Here is a 20,171-nt window from a genome sequence, read left to right on the forward strand (position 1 = left end):
TGTTAAAACAAGAGTAAGGAAAAAAAACTTATAATCCTACTACCCACAGATAGCGTCACCATCGTTAACACTTTGGTGTATATTCTTTTCAGTCTTTATTCTGTGTTTACTTTAACATACAAAATTTCGTTCATCCTAAGGTACACATTTTTTCACATTTACATCTCTGAAATTGGGACATGTTTTATAACTGATGGCTTTCTGTGGTTTAGTTGGCAGAATATTTTCTTAGAGGAAAATAAACCGTTTCTCACAGTCACTGGCATCTTCTTTTGATGAAATATGGTATATATTTTTAACCATCCTTTATATACATTTTTGTGTCCTAGTTCACCCAGCATTTAACCATTTTACCACGTTATGAAGAATTCCTCAAAAACTTTTTGGAGACTGCATACTTCCTTGTATAAAGACAGCATAGCGTATTTAATTTCTCCCAGTCGTTGGAGAATTTACCCCCTCCCCCTTTTTCTCTAATTCTGCACTGAAAATCCTTGTATATAAATCTTCATCTTGTCATAGTTTCTTCATTTTTTTTATCCGAAGTTCCTAGCAGTGAGGTTATTGGAGCAAGACAAGAATATTTTTATTGCTTTTGGTATATAATACCAGGTAGCTTTTCCAATAGGCTGTCGGTCAGTTTACAGAGAGAACATAGTCTTTCAGAAGCTGTAATGTTCAACCAAGACGCCATGTCTTGCCTTCCCAGAAAGGGGATGATCATATGCTTCTAAAGGGCCAGTTTCTCTTCTTTGCTTCTTCACATCTGATATTCAATTTCAGCAAAAAGTGGATGACTGTGAGCGCTGCCGGGAATTTTTCAACAAAGAAGGGCGCATCAAGGGCATCAGCTCAGCTAAGGAAGTCTTAGATGAAGACACCGATGAAGAGAAAGAGACACTCAACAACCAGCTGAGAGAGATGGAACTCGAACTGGCACAGACGAAGCTGCAGTTGGTGGAAGCTGAGTGTAAGATACAGGTAACAGCCTGGGCCCCACCGCAATGAGCAGCATGCCGCCTCTTGCCTTGGTGCGGTGGGACTCGGACCTGCATGCAGGCTGGATCTCTGGGTATGGGCTGGAAACCCCAGAAAGGATCTTTATGGTTTGGAGTTTTTTCCCCCTTTAAACTTTGACCATAATCCTCATGGGGAAAAGCCCATTACTTGTTATTTACCAGTGGATGTTTAATTAGTGATTGTCCTGTCCTAAGGATTGGACTTTCTCATAATGAGGATCATCATCGAGCTTGGAATCTTTTTGTTGGAGTGGAGAACACATACTTTGAAATCATAGCTGCACCACCAAACTCCTTGACCTTGGGTTAGTTAGCAACCTCTTTACGCCTCAGGTTCCGCATATGCGGTTGGAGATGATGAGGGTCTTTATCTAATAGTTTGCCTTAAGGACTAAATAAGATAATGTTACAAAAAGGCTCAGCACAGTGTCTGAGGGCTTCATAAATGTGAGCTTTTGTGTCCCAACTCTCATCACTTAACTAGCTTTGTGACTTTGAGCATGTGACCTCATTTATCTGAGCCTCTGTTCCTGATTTGGTCGTCTTTATCCTGCATGGCTAGTTCCACCAGCACCCAATACTGAGCACAAGGTAGGCACGAAGCACTGTTTGTGGAAGGAACCAAGTTCAGGACTAAAGCTTAGGGTCTGGTCTCCTGCATCGTACACATTCACTGGGCATCTGCTCTTTGCCAGGCCCTGTTCTGGGTGCTGGGCTGCAGAACAAAGACATGGCTTGTGTGACTGTCCAGGACAATCAGGAAAGGCATCACCAAGGCAGCAGTATCTGAGCTATGATCAAAGAGTGAACAGGGGTTGCAGCTGCAGAGGAGAAAGTGAGAAAGTGGTGGAGTGAGTGGCATGTTCGGCAGCACAGAGGGAGGAGGCGGCCTGCCCAGTAAGGAGCTTCAGGAAACAGTTGGGGGGTGCGGTGGGGTGGGTGCTAAGCTGGAAGAGAATCTGTGGACCCAGATTGTGAAGCATCCCAAATGCCTTGCTAGGGAGTCTAGACTTTAAAGATTCTTGCTGGGAATTAATGCTACAGTCTTAGCTGGAGCGTTAGTTCTGCCTGCCTGGTTGCAGTGGGTGGACAGGGGAGTGAGAAGCTCAACTAGGGGGCTATTTTAATAAATAGACTAAGCAAGAAATTAGGAGGTCTCAACTAGGAAAGAGCACAAAGCATTAGGCATGCCAAATCTTTCTATGCCAGTTTGAGACTGGGGGAATTTCTAGAGGTCTCTCAAGAGTAAATAGATTGAATTCTTGTCTTGGCTCAGCTCTGGGCAGGCATTGTCATTGACACTGGAGCCCACCATCGTCATGTACACTGTTCCTCTTGCAGGACTTGGAGCACCATTTAGGCCTTGCGCTAAACGAGGTCCAGGCAGCCAAGAAGACATGGTTTAACCGAACGCTGAGCTCCATCAAGACGGCAACTGGGGTTCAAGGGAAAGAGACTTGTTGAGAGCAGCTGCTGCTTCCAGACACCTTCAGAAAACACGACACCTTTTGTTGCCTTCTTTGGCCAGATGTGTGATTCTGTGACATGTCCCAGGACCAGAATGTACTTAAGTCAGATCCATAGAAGCATGTTGGTAGGTCAGTGGACAGAGCTCACGAAGCAGGCAGCCTCTGGGGTGAGGCTCTCAAAACTACTGATACTAACCGGCCTGCTAGCTCAACTGACGCTCTGGATGCACTCTAGAAAATCACTCCTCCGGGTGACTCTAGGCCTCTTCCCACTGTCGGTCAACACCTCACCCAGCTCAGAGGCTGAGTTGACATTATCAGAGTTTGGGGATCCTTTAGGCTGTTGGTTTTTTCCTAAACCTTTAATCTTTTTTTTGTTTTTAATATACGTATTATATATATATTGGGCGGGGGGGGAGGGGTGCGGGCAGGAAGCCAGGGGATCAGTGACTCAAATAACTCATGTCTGCTTCAGTGCCAGCAGAGGGTCCTCCAGGTAGACACAGAGAAGCACTTTGTTTTAAACAGGAGGGTTTCATTCTTGTAGCTGAAGCCACCTAGTTTTGTTAAAACTATGCGATGCACAGGTTTTTGGTTTGGCATCATTCATGTTTCTATCAATTCTATGCAACTCACATAGTTCCTGTTGTTTTGTAGTGTTAGCTGCCAAAATGACTTCACAGGGCTGGGGTGGGCGACTTGACCGACTGAGACTGGGTTAATCATAACATGGAGAAATCTTATTTTGTTTAATGTGTCATGTGTGTGTACATACATACATATATATATATATATATATATATATAAAAATATCTTTTCCCAATGCGCCCAATCGACAGTGTTTAAACCCCAGACTAGGACTGATGAACACAACTTAATCATGTGGCTACTTGGGCACTTAATTTCACTCAAGGTTGGCTGGGCACTGCTCTCCCCACTGCTGTTAGGAGAGCTGTGAAGAGCTCCCTCACTTCATGGTTCGTATGTTTTTGCACAACAGGTTGTACAAATGAGAGAGACACTGAGCTGTGTGTGTGTGTTTGTGTGAATGTGAGTATGTACAGGACGCACGTGCCGAGAGGCCCCCATCCGACTGGCCTGTGTCCCTCCCTGCCTGCTTGGGCCCCAGGCTCTCCCCAGAGGTGGCTGGATGTGAACCTCACTGTTCTGATGGGCTGCAAGTTCTCACTTCAAAACTATGGAAGCGAGGTTTTCGCACCTTTTTTAAAAAAAAATAACTTGGATTTTTAATTTATATGGTGATATGCTGACAGGCTGTCTCACAGATGATTTTGTCGTCTTCTCCGCATGTGGTGTGGAGGTGGCTGGTTACAAGAAGCACTGGTTTGTATATAAAGACCCTTGGGTTGTTTTGTATCTTTTCCTGTTGGCTGTACTAACACTTGCTGAGGTCATCTGTGATAAGGGAGGTAACAAGTGGCAACCCCCTACCCCCCAAACTGGGATCCCCTCCACCGCTTTCTGTGTCTTGTTCAGTTACCAAAACAGGTGTTAGCCCATCTAAACTAGGTGCGTGGCCATTGTGCTAGGGTAGTTTCCGTGTGTCAACTTTATGAACTGAAACATAAACCAGTAAAATTGTATTACTGTTTCTTTTGTTGGTTTTATTTTAACAGCATATTCATTAAATATTTTGGTACAAACAACATTGCTTTGTAAAAACCAGTTTTATCATTATGTGTTCCTGCCTCCCCTCCCCCAGGCAGTCAGAGAAGACCACCCTCTGTGCGGTCAGATAGGCGTGAGCATCGGGCAGCGCCTCCCCATGCATCCGTTCAGACACTGAGCAGCTGCGTGCCAGGCCGTGTGCGGGGAGAGGAGACACGGGCTCGACCTCTGGGAGGCTGACGCCTGTGCCTTCTTCGTCCCCTCTCTGAGAACTCAAGTGCCGCGGGAACGGGTGAGACACTGTGGGTGTGAGGTTTAGGGAAGTCTTACAGGACGTGAAGGTGTAGTTAGGCCTTGAAAGACAAAAGCATTTCACTAGGCAGAGGGAGAGGGAATTCCAGGCCCAAACGTGAATGTGCAGGGGAGATAGCTACAGAGTAGAAGGGCAGTACTTGGGCTCTAGTCATACTCCCCTAAAATTTTCAGGAAAAGTGGTGGCGTGGACAGATGCATCTTTGAGAAATGGTGGTCCTCCCACACTCCTGCACCATAAGGATGAGGCTCCCAGACCCTCTGCTGTCCTCTTCACCACCTCACCCCACTTCTCTGCAGCAGGAAGAGCAATGCTTTCCCAACCCTAGGGTTCCCCTCCCTGCTTGACCTGCCCTCCAGGAGCCCACCTACACCCAGCCTTTGGATGCAGGCAGACTGAGCTGTGGGCCGTGAAGGAGGGGAGGTGGTGAGTGAGCCCCTGCCCTGTCTTCTCTCCACTGCACTGAACCTGGGCCTAGCAAGGGGCCTGGGCCATGGCAAGGGCTCCAGAGCATAGTTGGGATCCCTTTGCCGTTCAAAGACTGGAAGACATACTTCTGGGATCCACGTTCCTCGCCAACAAGGGAAGAGTCCAGAATCGCCAGCCTGCTGTAGGCTTTTCTAGTTCCAAGGGTCCCAGTATTCAGGAGTGTAGGGACTCGGCAGAAATCCTCATCCCTCAGCTGTGCCCTGGCCCGGAGAAAGGAGGCCATATACCAGTCAGCCTCGGCATACAGGCCTAAATTAGTGACTCAGATGGGGTCCCTGCCCTCAAGAAGGTCCCCTAGTTATTGTTGAGACCCAGACTGAGAAGAAGAATTGCAGTGCTGTACGCCGAGAGCTGTACGCCGAGAGCTGTACCAGGTGTTTGGAATCCTGTGAGAACAGGGAGCAAATGTGTAATTGCAAGGGAAGCGAAGTGGCAGTGACTGTTTTCTGCAGTGACAAGGGGATTTGCTGGATGGAGGAGCAAGACAACAACATTTAGGTGGAAGAAACAGCACTGTAGTCTGAGGCGGGGTGATCGAGATGACACGGGATCATTAGGTTGAGGCCATCCAGGCCAAGAAGTCTGGCGGTGAAGGGGAGCCACTGGAGGGTTTTAAGCCACTTGCTAAGAAACACTTTGGGAAGTTCCGTGTCAGTCCTTTAAGGAAGAAAGATTGGGAGGAAGAAAAATTGAGTCTGAAGGGAGGTGATAGAATAGGGAGGCCAGATTTAAAAAAAATTCCTGGAGAGTCAACAAAACTTGGTGAGAGAAAGGGGAGGACACAAGAGGAAGATAAAGTCAGCTTTCAGTTTATGCATTTGACATAGTCTGGGAAATGTAGGTTGCAGATGTCCAGAATCTGCGCTCGGCAGTTGTGTGGGCATCTCTACCATAGGGTTTCTGAACCTCAACACTATTGCTAATTCTTTGTTGTGGGGGGCTGTCCCGTGCAGTAGAGCTGTTGAGCAGCATCCCTGGCCTCCAGCCGCTAGATGCCCCCCACACACACACCAACTGTCATAACCAAAAATATCTCCACGTATTGCCAGATGCTCCCTAGGGGAGAAAATCACCCCTGGTTGAGAACCCCTGCTCTGTGGCATGTAAGCTGAAGCTAGGAGAGTGGGTAAGACTGCCCAGGGAATGTACTTAAGCAAGGGCTAGATGGAGGCCCAGAACTGCCATTCAAGGATGAAGAGAGAGGGTATGGAGCAGGGAGCAAGGCTGTGGACATCCTGAGACAATGAGCAAGCTCTTCCTGGGAGTGAGTGCGGCACCGGAAAAGGCTCACTGGATTTGGTGACTGGGAAGTTGCTGGCGCCTGGGTGGGAGCAGACTCAGAGGTGAGTGGGCAGCAGAGGGGCCAGACTGTGGTGGGTGAGGGGTGGGAGGGGAGGAAGCAGAGACAAGCAAGCGTCGATTTTAAGAAGCCGGGAAGTGGGGCAAAAAGGTGGGTGGTGGGAGGGAACTGTGGTAGGAAGAGCAAAAAGCATGAGGCTTCATGATGGAAAACTCAGATCCTGGTTCTGACCATGGCCAGTTTCTTCCCTGACTGCGCTCAGGGCTGCTCGCAAGGTCAGTGAAGATACACAAGAGGCTGAGTGGACTGACTAGCAGATCCTGTCGAACCGAAGCTGATCTCCAGAGCTTTGTTATTAACTCTCAGGAAGAAGGAGGTAGCTCAGAGCGAAAGGCAAGTGACATCTGCCTCAAAGTCTCCCAGGAGTGCTGTCACCCAGTCTGTTCTGAATTCCAAGTCGCAGTGGCAGGAGTGAGCAATGAAGGGAGTAAAGGAAAGAAAAATCCACAGGAACTAAAAATAAGCCCAGAACACCACTTGCAGCTCTGAACTGACGCAACAGTTGTGAGAACCAGAGTCAACACAGAGGGGATTAAGTAGGTGACATGGGCCCCTTGTGGCCTGGGAGAGTCAGCTGGCTTCTCAGAGCCTATATCCTCATCTGTCTGATGGATGTTTCACTTGCTCAGAGATGCGCCTAATTCTGACACTGGGATTCAAATCTCTAAGATTTATCGCGGGGTGATGAGAATCAGGGAAGCAGACAGACATGAGGACTAGGATCACACAGAATGACTGGGGCCCTCGCTCCCAGAACAAGAGGACTGAGCACTAACTTCTCTACCCTTCCCCCATTTTATAGGGGAAGAAATTGAGCCCATGGAGAGGTTCCTGGCTTAGGCCACACAGCTAGGATGTTAATGCTCATCTCTAACTCCCCATGACAAGCAGGGTGGCTGCTTTAAGATGACCGTGGGGGCAGCAGGTGGGTATAAACTCTCACAGCACTTCACTACAAGCAGCACACCTGGACTCTTGGGGCCAAAACGCTGGGTTCAAGGCCAGGCCATGACCTTGGATGCACACCTTACCAGGGAAAGTTTCTTAACCTTTCCAAGCTTTTATCTGTGCCGTGGCTTCGAGGCCTACCTCATAGGGGTTGCTGAGCTTCTCTTAGGCTCTTGACCTTTCTCTTGTGTTCTCCCTCCAGTTGTCAGACACCTCTGGGAGTTAAGCGATGTTGCCCCCAGATTTGAAAGTAAAGGTGAAAGGCGTGGCTGTGATCACAAGAGCTGGGATTTCAAGCTTTTTTACCAGTACCACCACCTCCACCTTCTCTTCCAGGACCCAAGAGTAAGAGAAAGAATGCTCCCTCCACTCCCCAGTGTCAACTTAACAGGCTGTTCCCTGTGCCAATCATGGGCAAGAAAGCCTGGCTCTTCCTCAAGCCCAGAAAGGTAAACCTGGCCATGATGATGGAAGCAGAGCCCCTGGGCAGGGGAGCAGCAGTGGGCCTGGCCCAGTCAGCCCTTCTTTCAGTCAGTTCTAGTGTGGTGGTAAATCCAAACTGACAGTGTACAGGGAAAGGTGGGCCCTGAGTTATAAAGTGAAGCAAAAACATCCAGTGCCTTCGTCCACGCAGCTCTCCACTTACCTGGAGGGCAGCAGCAGGCCCTGGGCTGACCACCCCTTCTTTGTTCTCATTCCTCTGTGGGCTGAGCCTCACTGTGGTCTTGGGCTCCAAGTGACTGGGGCAGGTGAACTGCAGGAACCTCACACGGGGAGCAGCAGTAGGAAGAGCTCTGGCTCTGGATTCAAATTGCTACTGCTATTTAGAAGCTTTACGTTCTTGGGCAAGTCCCTTTACCTCTGAGCCTTACTGTCCTGATCTGTAATGTCTGGGTAACACCAAACCTGGGCAACAGGTGTGAGGATTGAGAGTCAGGTGTGTGAAAGGCGCCTGGTAAATTCTCAGGTTTAGGATTCAGGACTCACTCAGCATCGATCCCTCACCACTCGCTGTGCCGGGGTACTGGGTGAGTTTCAGGCTGAGTAAACTTGTTGCACCATTAGCAGAGAAGCAGAGGGTTTTAAGGACCATAACAGGAATCAGGCCTTGTCCCCTCGTCCCCTCATCCCTTTGCATGAAGGAAAGATCCTGCCACATGTACTGACCAGGAAAGTCATAAGGGCCAGGAAGTGGTCCTGCACTTGACCCTTTCATCAAAGTCAGAGCCTTCGTTTGACCAGAGTAGGTCCTGCATAGAACAGTTCAGCCCATTGCTGTTTAAGACAGAAGCTTTTATTTTTAATCATCCAAATGGGGAAAATGCAACATGTCAGGGCATGACAGACAAACTGCAGCAGCCAGACAAGAGGGTCAGTCTATGGCAGAGTCCAACACAGTCAGTGCGAAGGAGCCACAGTGTGGGTGCTGCCGTGGGAGTCGAGGTGGCAGAGAGTCCCTTTGGATGAAGGCCAGGCATCTCTGGGCGAGGCACTGGTGACAGTCCACACATGCAGGCTGCTGCTTCAACCACGCCGAAGGTTTATAAAGTTCAGAGTCCTACATGTAATCATTGCCCCAGAGGGGAAGGACAATCCACGGTGGTCACGTTTTCCAATGTTTTTTAAACATAATATACAACATAAAGTTATTGCCAAGGACTTTGCACTGCAAATTATACTATTTACACTTGCGTATTCAGAAAAAACACAGTAAATAGATACAGATAGATATTTTAAATAGATTTCTAAAAACTACCGTGGCCATCACCAGACCAGAGTGAGTGAGCTACAGCCAGGAGGCCAACGTCGTGTGCGTAACCGTGCAGGAGGGCGAGGTTTTCTACCCACAACTACACTCAGCCTTCTCCATACCTCCTGAACCCCCGGGGCGGAGGAAGGGCTAAGGCCGAGCAGAGCCACCTCACTCCTCTGTGAGGGAAGCCCCTTCTTGAAGAGCCGGGGGCTTCAGGTCTAGACTGGCCGCCTCCTTCCCAGACAATGAGTTCTGCCTCGAGTGGGTGAGAAGCCAGCCTCACAGACCCCTCTCCAGGAATGCTACACAGCAGGCAGACCTGAATGCATGGGCTTGGGCTACAGGGCTAACAGGCTGAGCAGGCCCTCCCCTGTCCATCTTGTCAAGAGCACCCTTGGGACCAGGCCCATCAGCCTCACTGGTCCTGGAAGTGCCCTCGCCCTAATTAGGGCTACCTTAGGAGACCTGTCTTCTCCTGAAGATGTGGCTAGACCAAAGGTTCAGCACAACAGGCCAGCAGATGGGTCCCTGGTGAAAGGCCTGAGTTCAAAGATACTTTGGGGAAAACAGGATAAACAAACACTACTAACGGCCGAAGTAAATGAAGTCTGCCCAAGGAAGGTGGCTCATGACTCAGTAGAAGATGAGAGGACCAAGGCAGAGCATTCCCACCTCAACCCAGCATTCACTTGGCCTCCTCAAACCCTTGGAAAGGAAGTCCGTCTGGAGGTTAGAGAGAGTTCACAAGACGGCCAGGGCCACCCTCAATTCCTGAGAGATGCAGAAAGTGAGGGCCCTGGTTAGGGCCTTGAGGATGCCTGCAATTTGCCTCCCCAGTTGAGCTACTAAAAAGAAACCTTCATCTCCAGGAAAGGTAGTAATAAATGGTAGCCTAGCCACCTCCCACACAGCCATGAAAAGTCCCACTGTTGAGAGGCCACCATGTTAAGTGAACAGGGGAAAAGTGGTGCCCAGTGTCCCCTCTATGAAGTAGGAGTGCAGTGTGAACCGCAGAGGGCTAGTCTGAGCATGAGATGCCATCATGGTCAGGGAAAGGGATGCAGCAGCTAATGGCAGCACTTCCGGCATGTCAGGCGAGGGAAGAGGTATTTGGGGAACTAGGGCTTTCCTGGCTAAACTCCAAATCATACCTCGTGTGGGCCGTCATCACCATCTCAGGGGCCAGGGCCGCAGCCTGAGGGAGCCAGTGAGATGATGGACTCAAGGAGGCTTAGAGAGTGACACGAAGGTATCAAGGAATCCAATGTCTCTTGATCAATGTGTCTTGCCACTGACCCACCAAACCAAAACTCCTTAAACCCAAGGGGTGTTTGTGAGCAGCAGGAACCCAGTTCTCAGGGAGGAGAGGAGCTGTGCTCAGTCTGGAGAGTGGAGAGCTCGAGCTGCCTGGGAGAGGGGGAAAGAGGCTGCACACTTAAAATGCAGCTTCCTAAATTACAAGTGGAGAAGGGACTTCTCAAAGATAGTCTTAGCTATCTAAAACTCCTGTCTCTCTCCTTAATTCATTTCCATGAACAAAAAGGAAAAAATCTGACTTTCCAGAACAGCAGAAGTATTTAGGTTAGAGTCAAAAAAAAGGACTCTCTGACCGTCACCTGTTTCCCTAAGCAGGAAAATGAGACATGGCATCAAGCCTGACCATGGGCTGGGCCAGGGCAAGGAGCTGGGCCAGGCTTGAGCTCCAGAAGTGACTACGGTGCCTAATTGCAAGAGTCTTCCCATGAGGCCGGAGGACTAAGCTGCCTGATAAAAGGCCACATCTGGGATCACAGCCAGGGACAGACCACACCATCTACCACAGCCAGGCCCAACCTCCCTCTGTCCATTCCCTTCCATGAGCCCAGAAATGCCCCTAGAAAACTCAAGGAGGGCTCCTTCTTAGAGATGAAAAGTAATACAACTACAGTCAGAGCCTGAGAGCAACACCCCCATGTCCCCAAAAGAGACAAAACCAGGCAGCAAAATGGGAGAGGCAAGTTCCCCACAGAGACAAGCCCAGCAACAGCAGCCAGCGTTCTCCATGACTTCTTTCCATAACCCTCACCTGATTCTTAGTGATGACGAGACACAACTTCACCCAGAGCAGGCAGCACCCAGAACCCTAAGTTTTCAGTGCTTTCCTACCTAGGCACCCCACCATCCTCCCAAGTCCCCTTCCACCCAGGGCTTGTCTCCCCCAGGGCCCACCTGCCTGAGTGCTCCGGGCAGCGCCAAGCTCCTCACCTCCTAACTTGGTCCCCAGAGGACCAGACTGTCTCCAAGCCACATGGAAGCCAGTTCACAGAACAGTGCTGCCAGAGCTGTGTTGGGAGAGCCCCGCGTGGAGCTAGTGCCCCCGCCCCCAGCTGTGGGGCCTTGGGCAAGTGCTTTCCCTTCCCTGAGCAGCAGGTGATCCTCACCTCCTCCCACAGGCCTGCTGGGCTTCAATGAAACAGCATCTGTGCAGGCACTCATATTAGGTCGTCTTCCTCCAGTCCCTGCTGGCGCTTCCATGGCAGCTCCTGTCACTCAGTGCACATGCAGCACACACCCCCTCTGACTTCTGTTCACATTAAAGGAGAATGCTGGCTCACGTCTCTGGCACCTCATGATGCTCAGTAAACAGTAGCTCCCTTCACCTGCCTAGAAACCTCTCTGAGGGAAAGCACTTTGGAAAGGAGAGTGCTCTGTATACATTTACGGGTTTTGCTCGTTGCGCCAACTACACTGAGCACCTTGGGCAGGCAGCAAAAGTGCTTCATCTCAATCTCGCCTGCACCCAACCCAGGCCCGTGGCCGGCCTGGAGCAGCTGTGATGCACCTGAGCAGGATCTGCTGTGACCTGTTAGACATGTGCGTCCTGCCTCAAGTTCGCCTCAAGGTTTCCTGAGGGCACAGACCATCGTCTCTCTAAAGTCCTGCCCTGTGTGTTGGCTGCAGGCCTGGCCACGTGCAAAGAGGAAGTGAATCTGCTCCATAAAGCTTCTCCTGCCACGTGACCCAATTCTGAAGCAAGGGGGAGCCCATCCCTAGCGTACTTTACCCTCACACACCAAGGACCCAGGCCAAAATGAGATTCGAGACAGAATGTTTCACTCATCTTGCCCTTTTCAGTGGTCTTTAGGATAGCAAGAGAGAAAAAGCCTGAAGATGGAAGATTCTGTCAAGCCCTGCCATCTCAAAAAGGTATGGTGCTCCCTGGCCCACTAAAGCCAGAAGCCAGCAAAACCATCCAACTCTGGGCCTGTCTTTCCCACGCTAGTACCAACAGAAACCAGACGCTCGGCTAAAAAGTCCAGACTAAGCTGAAAGGTACCATTTGTAACCACAGACCTGGTTACACAGCCAGAAGGATGTTTCCAAAGTGCATTTGTGAGCACTTTACCCTCCTGAGCACAGCCTTTTCATTGGCTCCCCACTGCCCAGAGAAGGAAGTCCACGCTCCTTCGCCTGGCACTCAGGGCCCTTCACTGGCTGGGTCAGTGTACCTGTGTGACTACACACTTCTCGGTATCTGACACACACTGTCCCTACCCGCCGTCTGGGCCCACTCCTTCTCCAGAGCTGCCTCTTTCCTAGGGCTCAGCCCTTCTCTCCTCTGGACCCCCAGCACCTTGGACTTCCCTGAGCCCTGCTCTGTATTTTTTCAGTCACCTGCTCTCCCTGTCAGTGCTCACCTCTCACTCAAAACCTAAGGTCCTTATGGGCAGACTTACCTTGCTCATCCTCTGTGCTTACACAAAACAGATGCTCAGGAAGCCTTTGTGGGAAGATGGATGGTTCTGGGCAGCAAATGGGAGGAAGTTTCCAGTCATGATTAAGCCAAAAGGTGAGTAATCTCTACAGACTAAGGCAGGGGTTGGCAAAATATGGCCTACTGCCTGTTTTTCTAAGTAAAGTTGGTTGGACCACAGCCATGCTCATCTGTTTACGCACCATCTCTGGCTGTTGAGGTGCTGTAACAGCAGAGCTGAGTAGCTGTGACAGAGCAAATGGTCCACAACGCCTCAAAGATTCACTATCTGGCCCTTTACAGAAAAAGTTTGCCGACACCAGGGCTAAGGCAGTGTTCCCATATATTTTCACATTGTGACACACACAAAAGAGGTGATATCTGCGTGGCCCACTAGGGTAAACAGACAGGGCCTCTTGTAGTTAGACATACCCGGCCCTGGGGTTCTGGGCCCCTAAAGGCTGATGGGACCTGTGTCTCAGTACACCTGTAACCTTTCATAGCTCCAACCTGAAGGCTCAAAACCACAGCTGCCTCTCTAACCCTAGCCTCCAACTGAGCTATAGAAAGAGGTGCAGAAACCCACCCTGACTTCTCAGGTCTCCCTGCCCACCTGTCCAGGACAAACCAGAGGTGGCAGGACTGAGACAGACACAAAACTGAGGCCCAAAGCAAATCCTCTAGTAATCTTACAATTTGACATTTTTCCCCTCCTTAAAGTACTCCGTAGAGCAAGTCTGCACCTTCCCACTGGCTAAAGACCATGTTCTACAGCTGCTGAATCCAATGAGCTCTGGCCCTTGTCCAGACAAAGAAACCAAAACATTAATTCTAAAGCAGAAGGCTGCTGTATGAATGAACACCCGCTGCCTGTCACTCCCTCTGACTGACGAGCCCAGCAGAGCAGAAACTAAGGTAAAGGGCAGGATGCTGACTGACCAGCCTGCAAAACTCTCTATCTATTGCTCAAAGACATGCTTCCCAGAGAGCACAAGAAGGGGGCTCATATCCCTCCATCCATGAAAGAGTTGGGCCCATCAAACCCCTATTTCCCAGCCCAATAGAGATGGACTCTGCTACACTGCAACTCCTCTCCTCATCACCCCCCCCCCCCACCCTGTCAGCATCCTCCTCCCTTCCTCTGTCTTCCCCATCTTGGTCCCAGGCACCACTGTCGTCTCAGTCTCCCACTGACCAGTGGCCCAGGGGAAGTGCTGGGGCAGGCATCCACTCCCCTTGATGGGCACTGTAGTTCCCTGGCCCCAGGCTGGATGCATTGGGCCCACTTTCCCACGTGGCCCAGGAGAGGAGCCTGGCCTATGGAGAGACACCATTCCTGCCTCTCCACCCCTCTGCTGCCACCCTCGGTCAGCCTCCTTCATCCCTCATCTGGGCATCTACAACAGCTTCTGCCCCTGCCTCTAGTCCTTCCCCATCCAACTGACCAAATCAATCTTCCAGAATTCTCTCACCATTTTGGAACATGAGACTCCCTGAAGGGCACCCAGGGCCTCTCACAACGTGGCCCCAAACTACACATCCTATCTACCACTTCACCCTCCTAGCCATCCCAGTTCCCATTAACAAGGACCCTCGTGCAATCCTGAGAAGGCCGTCCCATTTGCATGCACACTATGCCCCCTTCTTGAAGTCTCCTCCTCACTACCCTAGGAGGCAAACTCCTGCTCAGTCTGGAGGCCAGTCTCACTGGGAAGCCTTTGCCATGTCTATTGGAGCCCCTCTGACTCTCTGTAAGTTACAAAGCTCTAAGAACGTCTCTTCCTGTGCATCAGTCTCTTCACAGGCCTGGCTCCTCTCCGAGACTGAGTGGGAGACCTGCCGAAGAGTTTCTCCCAACCACAGAAGATGGCTCTGATGCCGTTCAAGCCCCTGGGCATCCTCCTTCCCCTTCCTGTGCTCTCCATCTTGGTCAGTGGTTTCACCTTCTCAGCTGTCTAAGCTGAAAATCTTGACACTTTCTCCAATAGCTCCTTCTCCCCCAACACAGAGCCTGGTAAATAGCATTAGGTGACACTGAATGTTTCTCAATAAATCCATATGCCCAAGAGGGGAGAAGTGGTCTTGGCAATGTCACCAATCACATCAGTGTTCTGTCCCAACTGACATCCCATGAAGAATTTCCTCTGCACTATCCAGACAATTAGCTTCTTGCTTAACCACTCCCAGGAACACAGAGTTCACCTCTCACCATACCTACTCTCCCAAGGCAGCCCCATCCATCATCCTGGGAGGCACACTTTAGCTCGAACTGCCCAACTGGCTTCCTATAACTCTCTCTACCCTCCTGGAACCATATACAACAAGTAAATATAACCCCTTCAAACAGCTGATGGAAAGGTCATGTCCTCCTCAGGTCTCCCCTTCACCAGCCTCAATCAAACTCAGGTGCTTTCAGTTTTCCTGAGTTCCTCAGGTGCCACCTTCCAGAAGTTTTTCACCTCCCAGATGATGTCCACATATTTCCCTTCGTATAAACTCCAAGGGCATGAAGAATGTTGGACAGCTGGGCAACTCCTGAGACTATCCACACGATGGAGAGGTCCAATGAGACCCGGCGTCAGAGTGCTCTGGGAAATGTGTCACTGTGAGGGTGACCTTTGCTTAGAGCACATAATGAAGGCTTAACCAGGAACAGAAGACAGCCAACAACCAAAATGTGGATGAAGCTGAACATAAAAAGCACACTTCCCCCAGCATCTCTCTTCCCCTGTTCCAGCCCCTGGGGATCTCTCCAAAGGTAATTACTGGTTTCCACTTAAGGCGGCCCAGTCAGTCACCTTGCCCAGGAGCAAGCTAACAAACAATTCTTCCAAAGGAACAGGAGAAGGAATGAACCTAAAGTCTGGATTCTTTTTTCTCTCACGGGGAGGGGAGGGGAGGGGTCAGGGAAAGATGGGTTGGTTTTTACCCGTTTTGTTTCAAACAACACAGGTTATATACCAGAAGTCTGGAAGAAAGCTAAGTAGAACGCATCATAGAGAAGGGAGGAAACTCTTGCCAAACAGTCTGGAAAACAGGAGAGGCAGCAGTCCAGAACAGCAACACAAACCGCCAGTATTTAGTGCAGCGCTATCAGAATGGGTGGGCTCGGCCACTGACTAGCTGTATAATTTTGGGCAAGTCATTTTGTCTAAGCCTCCACCTATTTCATCTGTAAAAGGAGAAAATTTCTAGATCCCACAGTTGTGGTAGAGTTCAAATCCCATCCCTAAGAAAGGGCTTCTGTTAACTCTAAAAACAGTAGAAGAAATGTTATTTCATCTGTGTGGTTAAAAACTCACTAATTAGGAGCCACAATGTTTTGCCACAAACAAGCTGGGTGGTTTGGAGAGGTCTCTGGCTTCAAGTTCCTTGTCTGTAGAGTGGGAACAATTATCCATGCATTGCTGCTTTTCTAAATTGGATGGGTAGAGCAGGAAATGGAATGATGCTGGGAAAGGGCTGCGCTAAGCGTTGTGTTCAACAAATGCCAAGTCCTCATTCTCCCTCACACACAAGTCATTGCTGTGGAACTCATATGACCTGGGTTTAACAAAGGTTCCTCCCTCCTGTACCCCTCCAGGATAATGGCAGGTGGCTCAGAAAAATGGCCAACTGCCAAGGATGGTGATGACTTGGAAAGGCGGAATATCTTTTCCCGAAGAGGATTCTGTATCCATCCCCACAGCCACCTACCCCTGAGCAGAGACCCAGTTGGCTTTCATTAGCAAAGGAACTGGTGAAGGGCTGCGCAGCAGTGGGAGAATCAGACAAGTCCAGCAGAGCGGCTCACAGGCAGCAATTCAGACACCTCAAAGCCATCCGAGGGCTGGCCAAGCCATGGCCCAACCTAGAGGGAAGCCTACTAACTCCAGGCTGGCAGCATTCCCTGAAGCCTCGTCTGGGGGAAACTCGTGCAATCAGAACAGGCTACTGGAATCTGCCACTCCCCTCATCTCTGCTTAGCACTCGTGCAGGGACACCTCCCTACACTTACACCCCAAACCTGAGCTTCTACCCCTCCGTGCCTCTCTTCCTTTTACTCAGGGACCCAAAGCCTCACCAGCCTCCCTTCAGAGTCTGGCTCAGATTTTTTAAGACATCCCCATCACCAACCTCAGGCCAGGCAGAGAGAGGGTATTCAGAAAGCATTAGCTAAATGAAAACATATACCTCAATTTGTCATTGATATTCAAACAGAAAAACAAGCTTCTAATACAAAAGCTTCCTGTTAACAGAGCCACACCTTAGCTTTCCAGTCTATCTTTCCAGTTTGTTAAACAGTCTTTTCTAATCGGTTCAAAAGAAAATAGCCCTATTTTAGGCCAGGATATCTGGTCTAAAATGACCTTGAGTCAGATTGCAGCACAGGAATCTAGGATCGACGTTTGAGCTTGGGAGCTGACAAGGTCCTGTGGCAGTGAGGCCCTGGCTGGTGTGGCAGGCCCTTCCTACAGCTCCATTTGCCCTTGCCCCGCTGCCTGCACACCTCCTTTCTGTCGCCCGACGTGCTCCTCACCTTCATTTTCAGACTTCCAATCCAGAGCATGGGGTAGTGGAAAAAGGCTCTGGCACTGAACAGAGCTGGGTTTCATTCTTGATTCTAGCACTTAACTCTGAGCCTCAGTTTTTTCATGTGTAAACTAGGGATAATACCACCTCTGAGAAGGTTGGTTGAAAATTAAGAAGAATGTTGAGGGGCCTGGCACACACAAATACCAATTTAAGCATCTTTCTTCCCTCTCTTTCCTTTCTTCCATTGTTGCTTCTTCAATCTACTGCTGCCCACAGCCCAAAATGACCTAAAGGCTACTGTTAACTTAATTATCTGGGACATTTAGCTGACATTTTAATGCAGAGACTATCCATCCAAACCATAAAAAAGATCAAGGTAGGAGAAACTGAAACAAAGCAGAGAGAGAATGGGCTCCTAGGCAGTGCTAAGAGAATGTCCTCACAGCAGCCAGGCTAATCCCATTACCTCCCGCAGGCCATAAGCGGCAAAAAAGATGACTCAGGACCACATCTCCAGCTAGGATATGCTAATCAGACTCCTTTAAGCTGCCTAGGCAGATGGTGGCAATCGCCACTCGCCCCACCCACAGAGGCAGCACAGTTTGTCTGCAGAAATGGCAAAGTTCTGTCAAGAAAGACCAATACCTTCCTTAGAAGGACCAAGTAATGAAGATGTTAATAACTGATTGGTCAAGGCAAAAAATGAGGTCCTCCCTTAGCCTTGGCTCAAGGAGGCAGTGATTCCACTGAACAGCTACAGTTGAGGAATGGAGTAACGTTTGCCAAGACGTTATTCAAATATCTCTTGGATTTAAGAAAAGCCTCTCAACTATACTGCACATCTATCTTATTTGCCTTTAAAGGTAATTCTCAGCCCTTGTCTACACAATTTCTATAACCTTGGAGCATCACTGTACTCACTCTGTATCCCCACTTAGCTCATCTCCTCCCAAGAGACAAGGATGCATCTGCCCAACTTTCTTCAGAGGCTCCTGAAGTCCACCACACATGCGAGCCAGGAACGGACAGTAAGATGTAGACCTTCTATTCAATCCAACAGCGTCCATTTCACCATCTGCCCATTTTTCCTTTTGCTGAAAAGCAAATTCCCAACTGTCTACATAGATAGATAAGAGGATAGAGGGTCTCAGATGGATTAATAGACAGATATGTTTTTTCCAAGATTAACAGACAGAAGGGAGGACTCGTGTGGTGATGAGTACTGATTTTTTTCCCCAAAGGGGAGAAGCAAACTGGAAGAGAGAAGCTGCAAGAATGCTCTTCAGAGAAACATGAGTCAACAGCCTTCTAAGCATACACCCAGTCTCCTCTTTCTTTTCCGTGGTTTATAATCACTCGCTTTCTACCTGCTAGTGAGCTCTGGATGTTGGATTCTGGGACTAGCTGTAATCAAACACACACTTTTTTTCTTATTAATGCACTGGTAGGAAGCTTGGAATCAGTAGGTTGATGTTTAAGCTCAGCCCTTTTGAAGTTCTAAGCACAGTTAAATCTGAAAGCAAGCATTGACAAAGCCCTGGCAGCAGACTGGCCAATGATTTAGCCACCACAACAGACTCGTGAGCATTTTCATTCAGCGTGGACCCACGGTGGCCTCACCACCACGAGCTCTCACTGAGTGTCTGCTTTCTGTTTGCTGTCTAATCTCTGGATGCTGGGAGTCCTTGCCCAAAGCCTGGGAGCACAAGGATCCAATGCAGCACTCCCAAGCAGGCCACACACCTGCTTCTCACCTACCTGCCAGCATGGCCTTGCCTCCCTCACATACTTTCTGTCACTTCAGCCAACCACAGCAAGAACAGCCAACATGTACTGGGTACTTACTATGCACCAGGTTCTATGCAAAGCACTTATGTGTATTAACTCATCTAACTCCTAGGCCCCACAGGAATCTGCTGGAGGCAGAGAAATACTTTGGCCCAGATTCCCACATGGTTTCTAGTCCCTATTTCTAGCTGTGCTGTAAAGCTTACATAACCTAATTTGCATTATGGTGCTATTTTTAAAAATCTCCCAAGATCACTGCTTCAAGCATCAATGGAAGCCGTTAGCGCCTACCTAAAATGATAATGTGGGAAAGGATGTCTATTCTTACAACTAACTCAACCTGAATTCTTGACTTAAGACAGTCTTTCTGGAAAATGCTGTTAGGAAAGGAAGGGATTCATTCTTACATAAGAAGTACTAGCTGTGTGCTCTGTAAATAACTGCTAGAGAGAAACACATCAATATCAAAACTCACCTCAGCGGCAGACAGTTTCCTGGCTCTGCGGTTCTTATTCATTTACCACCCATCTCCCTTCCAGGTCTCCTGGTAACACTGAGAAGTCTACATCACTGGATGGCACGGTATCAGATCGTTACAGCGTATGAGTATGAATACAATAGGACCTTTCTTGTTCTGGATGACGTCACAGAGACCCTCATCCCTGGGCCACCGCCACCAAGGAGTCACTGGCTTGCACTGAATGGAGTTATAGGAAGACCATTCACAGAGCAGGTGGTTTTCAGCTGTAACTGCTCTTAACATCCCGGTTTTTAGGGCTCTAGATTGCTAGAAATCTAACTGCTGGGGTCGGGGAGTCTTAGCTCATTCCCCTAACTCACTACTGAAAAGTTACCTCCACTGCTGTCATTAATAAAATCTAAGAAACAGGGAAGTCATAATGAATGATTGAGTATAAGGGTACAATTCCCCTCATTTGTCATCAAAAAAATGTGGTCAGTGTTTAAATAAATTAACTACTTTGCTCCTTGCTAACCTATAAAAACTGCTTAAAAAGGACCAGGGTATTTGTTATTCATTTCATTCAGTTCACTTACTTGGATAGAGGTCCATGAACATAAACCAGAGTTGATTTCAGGCTGTCAAAACTGCCTGGGAAATATAGAAAATGAGTGAATTTCCAAATGATGCCCATT

At 49.1% G+C, this 20,171-nt stretch overlaps 2 protein-coding genes across 20 annotated transcripts in view; one reads left to right on the plus strand and one right to left on the minus strand.

Annotated features, from left to right (window-relative positions):
* RABGAP1 (RAB GTPase activating protein 1) overlaps positions 1-4,155 on the plus strand; it is a 160,763-nt gene extending 156,608 nt beyond the window's left edge. For all 18 annotated transcript variants that reach the window (XM_023628822.2, XM_070251707.1, XM_070251714.1 and 15 more), the window contains 2 exons: positions 784-981; positions 2,361-4,155. In XM_023628822.2, coding sequence (XP_023484590.1) covers positions 784-981; positions 2,361-2,483 — 321 coding nt within the window. In that variant the 3' untranslated portion in view covers positions 2,484-4,155. The remainder of the gene's footprint in view (positions 1-783; positions 982-2,360) is intronic.
* A 15,341-nt stretch (positions 4,156-19,496) lies between these two features.
* The window catches only part of STRBP (spermatid perinuclear RNA binding protein), a 124,321-nt gene continuing 123,646 nt past the window's right edge, over positions 19,497-20,171 (minus strand). Inside the window, exons 19-20 of one of the 2 annotated variants that reach the window (XR_002803882.2) lie at positions 20,073-20,127; positions 19,497-19,569 (exon numbers count right to left, since the gene is read on the minus strand). The gene's annotated coding sequence lies outside the window, so the exon portion shown is untranslated. Of the gene's footprint in view, positions 19,570-19,827; positions 20,128-20,171 lie in introns of those variants that run through there. The other variant, XR_002803880.2, reaches the window with a different exon arrangement.

The sequence above is a fragment of the Equus caballus genome, chromosome 25, assembly GCF_041296265.1.
Source record: "Equus caballus isolate H_3958 breed thoroughbred chromosome 25, TB-T2T, whole genome shotgun sequence".
Lineage (NCBI taxonomy): Eukaryota > Metazoa > Chordata > Mammalia > Perissodactyla > Equidae > Equus > Equus caballus.